This window comes from Paraphaeosphaeria sporulosa (genome assembly GCF_001642045.1).
Source record: "Paraphaeosphaeria sporulosa strain AP3s5-JAC2a unplaced genomic scaffold CC84scaffold_3, whole genome shotgun sequence".
NCBI classification, from domain to species: domain Eukaryota; kingdom Fungi; phylum Ascomycota; class Dothideomycetes; order Pleosporales; family Didymosphaeriaceae; genus Paraphaeosphaeria; species Paraphaeosphaeria sporulosa.
Genome location: NW_017253362.1, coordinates 2,163,159 through 2,177,068, shown reverse-complemented (window position 1 = coordinate 2,177,068; position 13,910 = coordinate 2,163,159). Strand labels below are relative to the sequence as shown.

The following is a 13,910-nucleotide window of genomic DNA, read 5'->3' as shown; positions in this document are numbered from 1 at the left end:
AAACTTTTTCTAGGTGACCTGGCCTAACCCTAACCTAGGGACGGGCTTTCATTTCCGCGCGCTGTAGGCGCTGTAGGGAGACTGGCCATAACTCGCGAATATGTAAGAAGGATACTAGAGATGCAGCTTAATCTAGCATAATGCGTATATTCTATTATTTTATCTTGTTGTTGAGATAGATTTCTATGAAGTGGTGAAAAGTTGGTGGGGTGCGCCGCTCGCTTGCCAGGTACGTTACACTGTATTGCAAAAAGCTTATTTGCGCTCTTGGGATCTAGCAGATCTGGACCACTCTGCAGCTCCAAATGTGCAAAGAGCATCCTAGCCCTTTCACAAGCTTTATCCATTCTGGCCTCCATGGCGTCATAAGTAGCCCTGGTCTCTTTGTGACCTGGTTTAAAACCTGCTTGAAAACCACGTTTGAGGCCCATCTGCAACCCCAGGTAGTAGTCTGATGAGTAGGAACGGTCAGAAACGACCGGCGGAGTGTCCGGTAACGTAAAATCATTGCCTCCTTAACACAAGCATCAGTAACCTATACAAACAGCGGGTTCAGGTAAGATATTTACCATATTGTTGGAGATACAGTTCCATGTAAGCGTTCTTGACATCTTTCTGCCGAGAGTCCGACGGTAAGCCCGACACATTGTCGACCTCATCGCCCTCGCAGTGACCGTCAATGCTGTAGTCACTACCACTCTTTGAGGACGTATCACTTTCTGTGGAGGAGGGACCTTGGAGAAACATTTTGTCTGGAAAACGATGTATGCAGGATTTGAAGGAAGGAAACTCTCAGAGTGGGGAGTCTTTTGCGTGTCGGGGAGTAGAAGTGCACTCGGACCAGTGATCGGCATGGAGGGAGACCCTGCCACCTCCACGATTCACCTCCATCTCCATGCCGCCGTGGAAACTCCATATATTTCTGAAACGGCCTGATCAACCTGTTGAGTAGTAATGAGACGTCGTTCGTCGCAACAGGATGGAGAGAGCGTCCGTGCGCGGAGTGTTTCAATAGAGCTTCCAACGTCGCTTCATCAATCGTATACTAGTTCCTATCAACACCTTCATCACTATCTCTGCTAGTAAGAACGAGATCGTAGAGGTCCTCGAGCCCTTTAAGGATGCTACAAAGTAGCTTGAAGCCAGGCCAAACGAAGCACCAGCGAGTGGCTTTGCGGATGTAGTCCCTGTTTTGAAGATCCTCATGGAGAATATCGAGGACTTTAAGATCAACTACTGCGAGGCACATGGCGGGAAGCCATTTTTGGGTAGCCATCGAGCAGGCGTGTCAAAAGGCGAAGTACTACTGCGAGGTCACGGATCTCAAAGCCCGGCGTACGCTGCTGCGATTATCCTTGATCCGCGGCAAAATGTATCGGTTTCTTCAGGTGGAGAAAGCGTCTGGCTTGACTGTGTTGTTCGACTAGAAATCAGAGACGTCCCGCTTATAAGGGATGTCTCATCTCGGGTAGGCTAGCTACATCTGGCCATTCAACCGTTACAAGAAACCTTGAGCCGATAGTGACATGGATAGACATGGTTTCAGAGGGCTACATACACACGAGTTGTTCAACCTTGTGCAACGATCAAGCTACCAAGCGCTGCCGCAGCATCGTGCGTGGAATCCACAGCCTCTTGGCTTATAAGTCTTCCAGATTCCCGGAAATGTTGAAACCTTTCTTTCCAGAACCGTAGCCGTTTGACATCCACGGTATTGGTGCCGCCCTCAGCCTCCCACAAACTACCAGAGATGTATCCAGCCACGCCAGAAGGCGGCCCTGGATTCACTAATTCTTTGCCTGCAATAACGAGCCAGGTAGCCGCTGCTCGAACTGCAAGGTGCGACCATTTTCCACGCTCCGTACCAGGACTGTGCTCCAGAAAAGCGAACACTATGAAGGCGCAGTGGAGACAACTGCACAATGGGGATCCTTCTGGAGGGTGTTGTTTTGCTATTAGAGCGGCGAATGTGTTAATGTTCGTGTACTTCTCTTCGGCTTGGCGATCCATCTGATGCTGGTCCTTGCGTCCAGGTATAGAGAGCGGTAAGAAGTTAGGAGGCCCGCGTTCGAGATCGTCCCCCACACGGAATGCAAAATCCGGCAGTCCAGACCATAACCCTCCTCCAGAAATGCAGGGGACCACGATCCTTTCTCCTGGTAGAATCACAACATGACTTGATTCGAACTCTAATGGTCTCTCTTTATTGTTGTACGCATCAGGCTGATTTGCGAGTTCAACTGTAAGATCTGCCAGAATCTCCAGGTCTTTTTGGGATGAAAATTGACTTGTGGCTGAGAACAAAACGCCCATCATATTGGCATAGGCCGTGTTTATATCATAGCAGATATCATTATCTGGGACTGAAAGCACCCAGTATGAGATCTGCTTTGCTGCCGTTGCCGGCGTAATGTTTTCATCCAATGTGTCCGTGAAGATTTGTAGCAGGGCCACTTGGGAGGATCCAGGCTCCGGAAACTCTTCGAACTCCATGGACGAGTCCACTTCTCGTCGACGCACCTCGTGTCCAATTGCGAGCCATTTTAGTTGCCTTTCCTTCCAGGTTTCGGTCATCTTTGTGATGTAAGTCTTATAGTCGCAATATGATTATAAATGTCTTCAAATTGAAGTGAGTATGATTAAATAATAAGTGTAGAATAGCTATTCACACAGCTCGCTAACCACCCCCACCAGTGACGTCATTCGCCGCTTTCAGGCTGACCACATCAGTCCAAGATAAAGTTAGGCCATCCACTAAGCGCAGCCTCCAACTGTCACGCTGAAGGTTGTAACCTACCGAACAAAAACAACCGCCCGCCTCGACTTCCCTCTCACCCCTTTCTTCATGGCTACGTCCCCACATCTATACCAATATATTCTCCCCGCAGGATCACCGTATATCACCTCTTGGATTGCGGGACTTCCTCCATCGCCCCCCGGCCCCACGCATCTCGAACGCACCCGCCTGCCGAAGCGCAAGCGCGCTAACTCCTCGCCCATGGCCACCGCACCACGCGACCCAGCCCTGAGAAGCGCCGAAGAGTCGATGATGATGCACGCCCGGGTAAAGCGCATCTGATACTGACTCGAGCATCCGCTCGATGTGGGCCGACACAATACCTTCAGCCCGCTACGTTAGGTAGTCAAATTTGCAGTCGCCGGGGCAGCCGCGCCGTGCGGGCACATCATCGCGTCGACGCGGCATTAGTCCATTGCGCGAGAGAATCGTGCCGCGGAAGATGCATCGCCTGCAATCTGACAGAGCCATACGATGGCGCGCAGCGGCAAAGAACGCTATCAGGGACAAGGTAATGGACGCCATGGAGCGACTTGGGCCGTGGTAAGTCGATGGCTGGGTGCTGCGATGCCTCAAAGTATGTGCGCACACGCACTCGGCGTTCAGATCTTCGATCGATATGCCTTCACTGATTCTCCTTGCAACGTTTCCGATGAATTCCATCTCTCTGCGAGGAGCTACGATACACATTGGGTAAGGTGAAGCAGATATTCAAGCGCGCGAGGTCGTGCAAGACGAGGGGTCGTGATGAGAACGCTTTGTCAACTCGTGATCCAGCCGTTAATGGTGCTTGACATGCTTACTGCACTTGAGGCATGAGGAGAGCTTAGGAAGATTGTAGACGTAAACGTCTCGTCTGTTGTAGGCAATAGTAGACAGCTATTCTTTTTTCGCTATCGTGCCTGTCTATCGACACAGCCCTGACAATATCGACTTCAGTCCTAGTCAACCCTCTCCAGCCTCATAACCCGTCTCACTCCTTTCACAACCGGTCCCCACCTTTGCACACTACCCTCCACCATCATGCTTGTCCTCTGCGTCTGAATCATCAGTCTCGCATCCGCTCAGCTCCAGCCAGCGCTTAACCTCATGACCGGTTAGGCTCTTGCCAGCCCAGACTTGCTCAGCCCAGGTGTTATCCTGCATCCAGGATTGTTCAGGATCAGAGCGGAGGCGTTCACTACCTAACCACTGCTGGGCTAGTTTGGAGATGGCGGATGCTGAGAGAGAGAGAGAGAGGATGCTATGATGCAGGGTACTTCTGCGTTTTCGGGTTGAGAGGAGGGCTCGGTCGGGCATGATGGGGATGGTGACGATGAGGATGTTGACATGGTTGTTGATGGTGATGATATAGTAAGACAAGGTGATGGTTTCCGCCGTTTGGTGTGTCCGCGCGAGTGATCTTGCGGAAAAATGTCGTTGTCGCCACTTGTGTTTGTACGTTTTCGGGGATTCGGTAAGGAAGCAGGTGTGTTAGCTCGAGTGTGTACGACAACACCGTCAACAGGTCCACTATCAGGCACATCTCCATCTGGGTTGCGTTTCTTCGGGCTCTGTGACCGCTTTCTGCTCGCCGGCTGAGAGAACCGTTCACAATAAGCAGCTGAGAGGAAGCCACGGGAGAGCATTTGATTGTGGGCAGCAATCCGAAGAGTCAAGCGGCGGTCTTGCACGAGAGGAATGCGCCGAGCAGCGGGAACAGCGTCCATGCGAAGCGTACGAAGAGCAGCTCAGCGCTGACTTTTGACTCGTGGAGATCAGCCCGCAAGAGCATGACATTGGCCGTCTCATCTAACGAGTAGCCCATACCATTGTTATAGCGAGCCATGTCGTTTGCCTGCCACCAGTCCAGTTCCACTTGCGGCACAATATGCGCAACTTGTAGCTCCTCTTTGTGCCCGGTTATCCGACAGCAGCCGTCACGTACTGTCAAAGCGGCGGTAAGCTTGGAAGGCGTGAAAGTCGCGTTTGACGTTGTGTTCGATAAAGATGAAAGCTGCGCCCAATGGGCAGGCAGGCGATCGTGAGGAAGCGCCATTCGCGGAACGAAGGGACAATGGGATATGGACAGTCGGATCCGGTGCTGTCTTCGAGGTGGAGTAGTAGCTGCGCGCATGTAATGGGCTACCGGCAGCAACTCGGTTGTTACGCGCGAGTTCCGGGTCGCGATCTGATGAGAGCCAGCCGTCGGTGCGATCGTCTGCGATTATCGCGCACGCGTCCAGTGCCAATTGTGCGTAGAGGCCTGGGCGCCTGGGCTGTGCGGGCTCGCCATCGCGACTGCAGATTGTGTCGCTCGCATGGAGCTTGAAAAGCACATTGTTGCTGTCATCGTGACCGGGGTGGCGGAAGAAGATGAAGAAGCGACTGGGCGCCGCTGCCAGGATCTGAACCCGCACATGGGCTGCTACCTGGCCTCCCCTTCCCCTTGTTGATCGGCTTCGGCACCCACGCGAGCCACCATTGACGTTCGCGCGCGAGTCGCGTTTGGGAGGCACAACTAGCCCTTGGTGGAGGATCGTGAAATTACGGTTACCAGGAAAAGGTTCGTCCGAGCTCTCTGCAATGGTTCTCCAACTGCGCTTTGATATCGAGATTGCCCGCCGCATTGCCTGTCCTGGTCGATGCCCCTGGCGATGCCTGTCAGTCCACCATCCAACAACAAGCATTCAAGTCCAATTTTCTCTTATTGTGTCCTTTTGGTTTTGCTGCGCCTCTTCTGCCGCCCGGTGGTCCGTTGCGAGTATGCCTCTCCTGAATCGCATGCAAAGAACCGATGTTAGCACGCCGGTAGCGAAGACGAGAACAGGAATAAGAAGATACCGTGCTGCTCGCAGTTCATGGCAGACGGAACGCGCGTCGCTGCTAGTCCCTAATTCACATGCCCATCTCTCCGGAGTAAAGGAATTTCTGCTTTCAGAGTATGTGTAGCCGAGGATGATCAAAGGCCTGAGAACGATGAACGTTGCGACAAAAAGAACGATATTCCAATAAAGCGTGCTGATTGTGACCAACTGCATTTTGTCAGATTCCATCACATCTCTGCAGGTTCGAATGCATACTTGATGACGGCGAAAGGCTTTCGCGCTGAGGCACAGCAAGAGGAACATATCGACAACGCCCCCAGAACCAGCCCACATCAGCATACGAATGCCGATAGAGTCGGCACGGACGGGAATAAGTTCGTTGATTCTGTCTTTTACCACGATGCTATGCGTTGTGAGGCCGAGGATGGTAATGCAAAGGCAGCCAACGACCACGTTGAGCACGTGCAGTAAAAGTATTGATTTTTCCATGATAGGTTTACGGTTCGGTGTGCATTCCCAGTGATGAAGACATATGGGTGAGTCTTGTTATACATACTTCTGATTAGCAGGGGTCCCAGCATTGCCAGGATCACGTGTCGAGGTATGCGAGTGCGAAATCCTCCTACGTTCTAGCGACTCTGGACCAAGGCGCAGCGATGGATCCCGCGCATTTGACTTGCTAGAGTGCATTGGTATGTGCAGGGAATTATCAGTAGGTATCTAGAGCTGCCATAGGTAGGTTGCTGAAGGGCGCAGGGGGCCAGAAGCGATCTGGGTGTGTCGTGACGTCAAGCGTAAGGCTTGCCACAAGCGAATGCGAAATTAGGCCTGATGAAGCAGCGACGATCAAAAACATCCGGTCAAGTTTCATACTATGTATGGCAAGCGAGCGCCGCAGGCAAGCGAGCGCCGCACCCCACCAACTTTGCGCACCTCTCTCATCTCAACGTACAATGGCTCAACGTAACACCACTCAATTAGCTCCAAACGAAGCAGATATACAGCTTGCTATCTCATCTATTTGTTCCTATCAAGTCCAGAGCAATCGTAGAGCTGCCGCTATCTACGGCGTGTCTGAACGATCGATTCGCCGCGGACGCGCTGGTATACCTGCTCGACGCGATTGCCAGCCCAACTCTAGGAAGCTCACCCAGCTAGAAGAGGAGGTGATTATCAAACATATACTCGACTTAGACGCCCGTGGATTCGCGCCTACGTACACAGCTGTACGTGATATGGCTGATAAGCTGCTAGCTGCGCGCGGCGCTGGTCAGGTTGGACAGAAGTGGCCGCGCAACTTTGTCAAGCGTACCGACAGTCTTACGACGCGTTTCAATCGAGCGTACGATAGGCAGGGAGCTCTATGTGAGGATCCTGTGTTGATCAGAAGCTGGTTTGAGCTTGTGGAGGAGACAAAGGCCAAGTACGGCATCTGCGATGATGACTACAACTTTGATGAGGCTGGCTTTATGATGGGCAAGATTACGACTCAGCTTGTCGTAACAGAGAGAAGAGGAAGACCAAAGGCTATCCAGCCAGGCGATCGTGAATGGGTAACGTTGGTTGCTGCAATCAACGCAGCTGGCTGGTCAATCCCACCATTCCTCATCTTTGCTGGCCAGTATCATCTATCTGCCTGGTACGAGGAAGCAGAGATCCCACGCGACTGGCTATTCGCAGTCAGCGACAACGGCTGGACGAACAATGAGCTAGGATTAGAGTGGCTAAAGCACTTCAACGCTTATACAAAGACTCGCGTTGTTGGTGCACGTCGCCTGCTTATCCTTGATGGCCATGAGAGCCATCACTCTCTTGAGTTTCAAGAGCTCTGCAAGGAGAACAATATCTACACGTTCTGCATGCCGCCTCACTCATCGCACCTACTCCAGCCTCTTGATGTTGGCTGCTTCTCGCCGTTGAAGCGTGCGTACAGCCATTAGGTTGAGAGTCTAATCGGCCACTATATCAACCATATCACCAAGCTCGAGTTTCTGCCAGCCCTTAAGGCAGCGTTCAATCAATCGTTCACGTCAACTAATATCTGCTCAGCTTTTCAAGGCGCAGGCATTGTGCCTCTCCAACCAGACGTTGTACTATCAAAGCTTGACGTGCAGCTGCGTACACCTCCAGGTGCTTCACCAGAGGCTCTCTGGGAGGCTCGTACGCCAAGTAACGCACGTGAGCTTGAGGCTCAATCAACGTTAATACGTGATCACGTCCGCCGGCATAGGAGCTCGTCACCAGCTTCGATTATTGAGGCAATTAATTAGCTCAAGAAGGGCGCTGAGGTGATGATGCTCTCAGCTGAGCTCATGCGCGATCGGATCACCAGTCTTGAGAGAGCCAACGAGGCAGCGTTAGCGCGTAAACAGCGTAAGAAAAAGCGAATATAGTAGCGTGGGGTCTTAATAAAGGGAGCTGGAGAGGATCTACTTGCTCAACGTGAGGCTGACGAGCAGATTGCTCGTGAGCAGCGTTAACGAGGAGAGCGATTAGGCGTAAGTTGCTAGGCTCTGGCGCGCTGCATAAGGTGTAGAGAGACTAGATATAACTCACGTATATATAAAAAGGATAGTTAGATACTATTCAATCTACTATATTAATTTCTGTGACGTGAAACGCCATTGGGCAGCTCCTCTTCGGAGCTCCCTTGTATGCTCAGGGAGCTTCCTATACGTATATGGCTAGTTCTGCGCTTAGACCTGGCAATATCTCTATATATGGAGCGTGGGAGCTCTCTCCCACACTCCAGTGATAATACTATAGATCACCCTGAACTGCTTGCCAAGCTCCCTCCAACAGTTATGAGCCCGGCGCTTTGAGACGTAGGACATCTCCCCCTACACGATCAAAATGAGCTTCTAGGACGCAGTTCAGCCGCTCTAACAAACCAAAATGTCGACAATGAGCACCGCAGCCACACATACGGAGATCATCCTAAGAGACCGAGCTTCATGGCCAACATGGTACATACAGTTCAAGTTCCACGCGCGGAATCGATTCCCCAGCTCCATACGAAGTTAAGCCGCGCCCTCCAGCGGTCCCCGAGGACCCACTACCGATCAACTTCAAAGCTAAATACGAGCTGGAGAATATGCGCTTCATGGCAGAATCGCATATATGGCAAGAGACTACAGCGCGCACACAAGAGCTATAGAACTGGGTAAACGCAACTGTGGACTTAGAACTGCTTGCGCCAGCGATAATGGCGCTTGTTGAGTACAGCACTCTAACGCTCTAGGCGCTTATCTGGAAGCTCTGGAGTGACCTTACTCCTTCGGAAATGAGCACCATAAATCATATACGAGTACAATACCAGGAGCACCTCTAAAATACTAGACTGGGGAATCAATCTCTAGAGGTATGGGTAAGAGAATGGCACGTGCTCTATATGAAGGCACGCTCATATAAAATTGTGGAGGTTACTAGGCAACTCACTACACAAGACTTTCTTAACGTAGTTATAAAGTTCGTACCTAACTAGGCGCACAACGCGCAACAATTACTTATTTAAGATATAGTTATTAGTAGAACACCTATGACGCTTATAGAGCTTAGAAGAGTATTTTTAGTACTTACTTAGGAAGATAGGACGTACTTAATAACCTCAAGAGTCTTTGCAACGCTTGGGGATGAGCAAGGAAAGAATTAGCATAAGCCTAGAGATAAGAGTAGGAAGCTATACAAATGCCTATACGCACATGGATCCCATTAGTGGGAACTAATTATATATTGACTGGTTCTAGCTGTAGTAGGTAATAAGAGATTTAAAATTAGTTAAGACGCGCGTATAGAGCTAATTAAGAAGCTCCTAGTAAGTTAGTTTAATACTCTACGTGTAGTACTGGCAAAGAAAGGTTATAAGATTGAACCTAGTAAAAATAAGCTTAGTAGATAGTTTCCTAGAGCAATTATAGTAGCTCTTATTAATCCGCAGCTCCTATGAGATGTGTTAAAGACAGTAGGAGCTTACTATATAATGGATTTTAATGCTCACCTACTATCCTGGTCTACTATCTTTAATAATAGGGCTATAGTTCACCTTGTCAATGATGAATAGCTCCTAGAACCTGGCACGTTTATAAAAGCCCTTGAGAAGCACACTATAGAAGCTGGTACCTAGGCTTTTGTTATACTAGGAATAGGGAAACGTATTATGAAAAGAGCTCTAAATGGAGCTCTAGGAGCTTAAATAGAGAACCTAGAGCTTACCAAAGTTATTATTATAAAAGGATTTCACCTTAATATTGTTTCTAAAGCTTATCTACATGAGAAAGGCGTATGGCTATTAGGTTTAGATACCACGCTGCGCATTGGAACGCTTAAGAAGAATGTTATTCTAGCAACACTTAAGCGTGCTCATAAGTTCACTTTTATTAAATATAACCCTATCTCCACCTATACGCCTACCACAGTAATAATAAGCGTGATACGTTTGCCTAGGAACTCATAGACTTCATACCCACGCTTAGACAGCGAGTAACTATGGCACTAGTAATTAGGATACCTAGGGCTAGAAGCTCTACAAGCACTAGTATATAAGGTACGTAGGGTACATATAAAAGGAACCTCGTGTATTTAATATAAGTACTACGCGATAACACATACAGCTTAGGTGATCTTATAACGCCTAATAGAGTATTCTCCAAGACCATATTAGAAGCTCTAGTGGGACTTATTCGATATGCCCATAGGGCGCTTAGGAGAATAGTGGTTCATGGCTATAAAGTGCAACTTTAGTAGATAAATAATCGTGTATACGCTCTAGTCAAAATCTTAGATGGAGATCCTAGAGACTATATAGGCACTTAAGCGCTTTATAGAAAGGAGATACGGGGTGCGAATTATAAGAATCCAGTAGGATAATAATACTATAATGCTCCCTTGGCGCGGTAAATTGCACTTCTAAGAGTGGGTAGACGAGTAAGGTATAGAGATTATATTAGCTCTACCATATACCTATAAACTAAATAGAGGTGTAGAGCACGTAGGGCAAGAAATAATTATATACTTAATAAAGATGAGGATAGGCGCCAACTTACCTCTATAGCTCTGGCTAGAAGTAGTGAGCACAGCAGCGTACCTTTATAATAGGAGCCCCTTAAAAGCTTATAATATGAGCTCGCCGAACGAGGTAATAGAGGAATAGTATATGAAAAATAGAAATCTAGTACACAGCATAAAGGACTTATAACCTAATTAGAGTGGGGTATACGCATATAGCTGTTAAGCCTACCCACTTAATAAAAGATAAGTAGTGGGACTTAATAGGCGTAGGTTTAAAGTGAACCTAAGAGCTTATATTAGGTATCTTGTAGGCTACATTACTATAAATATCTATAGGATATAGGTTCCTATGCTTGACTAAGTTATTACCACGTAAAACGTAACGTTTAATAAGAGTCTTTTCTATAGAGAGAAGCGTAAAGAGCTTCCTAAAGAAGAAGCTATTAAGCTTATGCACCTACTACACGAGGTTCTAGTAGACGAATACGAAGACGCGAGCGTATAGTTATATAAGTAAGGATCTATTAATGTAGAGTAAGCGCCTAAGTAATAGCTTAGTGGTATAGAACTATAATAAGCTGATAGTTAAGCTGGCCGGCCGACTATAGTAGATAGTGGCAATATAGAAATATGGATGGCAAGCTTAGCTAGTAAGCCATAGGGAGATTATATGATGAGCTCTAAATATATAGGCCTTATCTCCCCTAAGCCTACTCTAGAGCTGGAGTTGGCGCGTAGGGAAAGGGGTCCTAGCTGTGGTAGGAATGAACGTAATTAACCTAGTAGCTCCCATAGAGATGGGGGAATAGGTAAATAGGGATTATAAGAGTATAATAGCTCTAGCGCGGCTAATTAAACCAGCTTAAGAGTTCCCTTAGAGCTGGGTGAAGCAGCGTAAAGTGAATAGCTTAAGGAGTAGTAACTCGCTTATAGTATGGCTAGCGCCACACCATAATAAATAAGTGGAGAGTAGGGGCGATGTAGTAGGAGGCTCTAAGGGAGCGCCCTAGAGTATAAGGGATATAAGAATACACCTAAATATAAAGGTATAAATACACTACTCTTAGGGAGCTTAGTAGATAATATTATAATGTTCTTTAAGCCCCCATAAAACGCAGACCTCACAATAATTAATATAGTAATTAAAGTAGTTCTATATACGAAGCATAACGTGCATAAGTATAGAGATAAGCTATAGAGCCCACCTAAAATATAGGGAGGTTTGGAAAAACACCCTCTAGGAGCTCTATTCTAGTAAGTAGTATACATAGAATGGACTACCTATATATAGAACGGAATATAGGAAAAGATAATAAACGTCGTAAGAAGCGCCATAGTGATCCCTATAAAATGGGTGTTTATATATAAACTAGATAAGGATGGATACTTCCTTAAGTATAAGGCTCGCGTTATTATATAAGGAGACCTATAGAAAACTAATATAATCTTCTTAATATATGTGTCACGAGAGCAATAAGCAAGATGTCTAAGGCCTAGGTAGGCTAGATTAATATACTGCGTTCGGTATCTACGTATAGGTACAAGACGTTAGATAAGGAGAAAAGGTCCTCTCCCCTATCTAGTATAGATCTATCTTCTCGCTTCGTCACACGCCCTCGCTAAGGGTGGCTAGTGCCATACTTTGACTAATTAGCTAGCAGACGGGCCACCCATCTAATAATCTATTAACTGGCTACCAGCGTGTAATATCTCTAAGATATACTACTACTAGTAGTATATCTATGCTTATTAGGTAGCCTCTAAGGTTACCATAATATTAGGTCCCTCCCTCTCTTATAGTCTAAGCTTGTGAGGATCTATGTAGGTGTCTAGTTTAATATTATTTTAGACGGCTATCTAATCTACCTATTTAGGTCCTCTCTATTAGGGTACTTCTAATGGTACTCCTCTATAGCGGCGGTGTTAGCAAAGTCGATTACTGGCTCCTAGGTTAGGTCATTATATCCAGTCCACTTGACCTGGTATTCGTGTCGTTTCCGGCGTTAATTAAAACGGAGGTCAACTATCCTCTTAATATAATACTCTAGTTTTGCATTAACTATTACTAGTTCGGGTGGCTCTACCTACTATCCTAGTAGATAGGTGTTGTCTGGCTCCACTGGCTAGAGTAGATTTACATGGAATATAGGGTGTATCCTTATTAATTTAGGTAGCTCTAGTTTGTAGGTATGTAAGGAGACCACTATACTAATCTTATATAGGCCTATATTCTTCTAGTTAAGCTTCTTAGAGCATTATTGTGTCCTTAGGTTTTATGCGTCTAGCCAGACACGATCACCTATCTAATAGGTAGGTGCTAGTTATCGTGTATAATTTATATACTCCTAGTGTAAGGCTTGCGTCCAGGTTAGTTCCTTGCAAATAAGATCTACTATATCTTTCATCTTATCTACTATACGATTGGTAGTAGCTGCATTAAGTCTCTATCTATAGGGCCTAGATACTATAGTGGGCGGCTCGAACCCTATGTAGGGATTCTAGCTATAGTAGATTAGAAAGGGTGACGCCTATATAGACTCTAATACTATATTATTGGCTTCAAACTATACCATAGGTAGCCAATCCACCCAATTATCCTACGTATAGCTTATATACGCATGTAGTACCTACTCTATTACTATATTTACGTTTTCTATTTGTCTATTAGTCTCTGGGTAATACGCTAAGGATAATAGTGCTATAATCTTTAATTGGCTATAGAGCTCTATCTAGAATACTAAGACGAACTAGCTACCTCTATTAGAGACTATTATAGTGGGTAGTCCTTAGTTGGCCTATACGTATCGTAGGAAAAGTATAATAAGTAGATTGCAAAGTTCATTATAGTATTATAGTATATGGCGCTAAGGCCTAATAGAGTCCTAGTGTATTAAGTGAGTTGGCTACGTATACCCCATGCCGCACACCGGCTTTAGGGAAGTTAAGTATTATTTACTTAATGCTATTAAGTCATCCTTTCACTATTAATCCTAGTATAAAGTAAATACTATTACCTATAGTTAGACCTTATATAATAATACTTCACCTCTAATAGTCCGAGGATGGCTCCAAGGACAACTTAAATAGCCAGTAAGGGGTAGGCCTCACCCCTAACCCTCCTAGAAAGCGGAGACCCTCTTATCAAATATAGAGAGAAGGAGTAATTAATATATAACTCTAGCCCTCCCCTATCACTAGAAGAGCGTATCCTAGCTATAGAAAAGAAATATAACAAACTTCGCGCCCTATAGCAACTCTATATTTTAGAGGCTAAAATTATACAACTCGAGCATCTAAAC

General features: G+C 46.8%; 2 protein-coding genes across 2 annotated transcripts; both read right to left on the bottom strand.

The window, feature by feature from the left end:
- Window positions 1-1,417: 1,417 nt before the first annotated feature.
- CC84DRAFT_1162547 (uncharacterized protein) lies at window positions 1,418-2,630 on the bottom strand. Its single transcript, XM_018178020.1, has one exon. The coding sequence runs from the start codon at window positions 2,572-2,574 to the stop codon at window positions 1,570-1,572; it is 1,005 nt and encodes a 334-aa protein (XP_018039002.1). The 5' UTR covers window positions 2,575-2,630; the 3' UTR covers window positions 1,418-1,569.
- A 1,821-nt stretch (window positions 2,631-4,451) lies between these two features.
- Window positions 4,452-6,117, bottom strand: CC84DRAFT_1203961 (uncharacterized protein; the record flags this gene model as incomplete). The annotated part of the gene is made up of 4 exons (XM_018181868.1): window positions 5,860-6,117; window positions 5,621-5,811; window positions 4,725-5,437; window positions 4,452-4,687 (listed from the first exon to the last, which is right to left on the bottom strand). Exons 1-4 carry the CDS (start codon window positions 6,091-6,093, stop codon window positions 4,452-4,454), a joined length of 1,374 nt encoding a protein of 457 aa, XP_018039001.1. The 5' UTR covers window positions 6,094-6,117.
- Between the last annotated feature and the right edge of the window lie 7,793 nt (window positions 6,118-13,910).